Source organism: Orycteropus afer, unplaced genomic scaffold, assembly GCF_000298275.1.
Source record: "Orycteropus afer afer isolate SDZICR_OR568_19922 unplaced genomic scaffold, OryAfe1.0 scaffold00794, whole genome shotgun sequence".
NCBI classification, from domain to species: Eukaryota; Metazoa; Chordata; class Mammalia; order Tubulidentata; family Orycteropodidae; genus Orycteropus; species Orycteropus afer.
In genome coordinates, this window is record NW_006922381.1 from 529,937 (window position 1) to 533,457 (window position 3,521).

A 3,521-nucleotide genomic window follows, 5' to 3' on the forward strand; every position below is an offset into this window, starting at 1 on the left:
TGTTCAGTGCAGATCAGTGAGTAAGCACAAGCCCGCCTTGTTTCAGTGCCTATGCTTAAACTGCCCCCTGGCTGAACACTCTTCAGGTTTTTAAATTTGAATGCACCAACACTCTATAGGAGAAAGAAGAGGTGATCTGCTGCCATAAGATGACATCCTAAGGAGCCCTATGGGGAAGTTCTGCTGTGTCCTACATGGTTGCTGGTTGTTGGGAGTTGGAACTGACTTGATGATGATCTGTTTGTGTGTGTGTGTATGTTTATGGACATTTAGTAGTCCTACAGTAGAATAAATGAATATGACTCAGGATGTTTTTTTTTACTTTTTGATCCATAGTAAAGATTTAGAGTGTATATTATAGTATTCTCGGAAGGAAGATGGGGCGATCTATTTCTGTAGTGATACTGCCTCAGAAACCCAAGGAAGGATTGCTATGAGTTGGGTCCAAGTCGACGGCATATGACAACAACAACAACATTATAGTATTGTTGATATCTCTTTAATATATAGGGCATTATTGTTACTGTCATTAAATCACAATTGTCTACAATTGAGGTATAATGAAACATGCTAAAACTTACCATTTTTTCAACTCCATATTTTTCCGGGTAATTCTGGTAGCGTGGTGCCTAAGGCATTTGACTGCTTCTTAGAAGGCTGATGGTTGAAACCTACCAGCCATTCCTTGAAAGGAAGATTGGGCAATCTCCTTTGATAGCAGTAGCACCTCAGAAACCCAAGGGGTGGGGTTGCTATAAGTCAGCTCTGACGACTCGATGGCTAGCTCTCTAAGAGTAGCAATATTCCACAAATTGCCTTCTGCAAAGAACAGACCATAAAGCATTGAGATGTGTTTTTATTTTAGCATTTTTGGATAAATTTTTGCAAATATATGGAATGATTCATTAAATTCTCAAGTAGAGAATATTAACTTTTCTTAATTTACAGATTATTTTCGTAGACATGTATCATTTTAAATCTGGTTTTAAACTTTTTCTTTGACAATATTTGTCTTCATTTCACTGGTTTCTAACATACTGGTTCTAACCTATTTTATTGTTAGAAAAAACAAAATTTTGCAAGTTATTTTCAAATATGACATTAAAGCTCTGAATGGAGGGTATTATGTATCAATGAGAAACAGGTATTTGATGACCTTAATATTTCAAAGGTTTCTATTTAGACCATTGATTCAGAATGGTCAATACCAGTCCATTTCAGATCATAAATGCCTAGGATATTGATCCTTATGCATTCTATTTCATTTTTGACAGTTTCCAAGTTTCCTAGATTAGTATTTCATATATTCCATCTTCCAATTATTATTGCATATTTGGATCTGTTTCTTCTGATTCTGAGTCATGCCCCATCAGCAAATGGAGGCCAAAAGCTTTATTCCATCCACACCATTAAGGTTGTGTCTACTCTGAGAAGATAGCTCTTCCAAACCTAGAGGCTCATCTTCTGGCATTATATCAGACTGTTTCAGAGCTATTCATAAAGTTTTCCAGTAATATTTTAGATAGTGTTTTACTGCTATTCGTAACAGTTTAATTGGACAGTTTTTTCAGAATTGGATGGCCCTATCCTTCTTCTCAGTGTGTCTTAATATGAAAGCTCCTGTGAAACCTGTCCACCATGGGTAACCCTGCTGGTAACTAGTGGCATAGCTTCCAGCCTCACAGCAACACACAAGCCCCCATAGTACAACAGACTGACAGTTGAGTGGTGAAGCGTTGACTATATCGAGTATCAGTGCAGAAATTAAGAAAAGATTGTTCTCAGTGTCATTTGTTATAAATAGAAAATTAAATCTTTTGTAGAAATCATTATCAACATATTGCAGTCTCTTAATTTTTAACTCTTTATTCTTAATATGTAGGAAACTTGATTTCAAGGTATGCAAGTAGTTACCTGTGTGTTTAATTTACAGTGTTATAGTACTGAAGAAATTTGGGCTCCTATAGTTTTTGTTGTTGTTGTTGTTAGGTGCCGTCGAGTCGGACCTGACTCATAGCGACCCTTCCTTGGGTTGCAAAGGCAGTGTCACTACAGAAATAGATTGCCTAACCTTCTCTCCAAGGAATGGCTGGTGGATTTGAACCGCCAGCCTTCTGGTTAGTGGTCAAGTACCTTAGGCAATATGCTACCAGAATTCCTATAGTTTTAGTGATTCCTTAATATACCACATTTAACACTTTTTAAATAGACAATTTAAGGGTTAATTACACCAAACTGAAAACCAAACCTGTTGCCATGAAGTTATTACTGACTTATAGTGATAGATTCATGTTACTATAAGCAGTATATGTATACACACTGATAGAAGTATGGTAGGTTGTTAGTTCTTTACATGTTTGGTATATAGTTTCATTCTTTTAGAAAATAAATATAGTTACCAAAGTCATTAATGTTGCCTTTTCTTGATGTTTTGTTTTTCTTTTCCACTCCTCTTTCTTCTCTTGCCTTTCAGGTGCTATTCCAGTGTTGGGAAGGTTCAGGATGCCTTCATATCTTACAGGCAGTCTATTGATAAATCAGAAGCTAGTGCAGATACATGGTGTTCAATAGGGTAAGGCTTTGTATAAAAGACTATGGAAATACATACATTTTGTGCTTCATATGATAGTACTGAGTAGTCGTTTTGAAAAGCTTATTCCATATATCTCTTTGTAGTGTGCTCTATCAGCAGCAAAATCAGCCTATGGATGCTTTACAGGCTTATATTTGCGCTGTACAGTTGGATCATGGGCATGCTGCAGCATGGATGGATCTAGGCACTCTGTATGAATCCTGCAACCAACCTCAGGATGCCATTAAATGCTACTTAAATGCAACCAGAAGCAAAAGTTGTAATAATACCTGTGCACTTGCAGCAAGAATGAAATATTTACAGGTAAAAAATTTGAATATCATGTTTAAAATGTACGTATTTTTCGATGACATACGGCAAAAAGAGGGTGGCTGGAAGTTTCTCTAGTTGTATCTTTATGTTGATAATTACAGTATTTTGTGGTTTGTAATATTTTTGTGATATTTTCTTTTCATTTTCAAGTAATATGCTGTCTTTTTAAATGTTCTTTTTGCATTTGTGGATGCATATTAATTTACATATTTTCTATTCATCTTTACACTTTTCGGTTGTCATACATTTTAGAGAAAAGAAAACCTTCACTCTTGCTTGAAATTTAGTAAGATGATAACTTGGAGAATAAACCATCCTGTAGTTTAAACTTGTGGGCATCAGGGACTTAGTAGTTTTGTTATGAATCTTATGCTTAGCATCTTTCTAAATTCCCGAAGTTAGAGTCTTTTTTTTTCATTATTAGAATAAATAGGTATAGGTTTGAGTAAGATTTAGTAGACTTGCTCTTACTCAAGTAGGCTTGTGTTAAATTTGCTTTCTACATAATTTTTCCTAGGCTCAGTTGTGTAACCTTCCACAAGGTAGTCTACAGAATAAAACTAAATTACTTCCTAGTATTGAGGAGGCATGGAGCCTACCAATCCCCGCAGAGCTT

General features: G+C 35.8%; 1 protein-coding gene across 1 annotated transcript in view; it reads left to right on the forward strand.

Moving 5' to 3' along the window:
* The window catches only part of LOC103211795 (histone demethylase UTY-like), a 398,135-nt gene that overhangs the window by 243,215 nt on the left and 151,399 nt on the right, over positions 1 to 3,521 (forward strand). Inside the window, 3 exon segments of the mRNA XM_042783269.1 lie at positions 2,474 to 2,572; positions 2,677 to 2,896; positions 3,423 to 3,520. Of these exon segments, the coding sequence (XP_042639203.1) occupies positions 2,474 to 2,572; positions 2,677 to 2,896; positions 3,423 to 3,520 (417 nt within the window).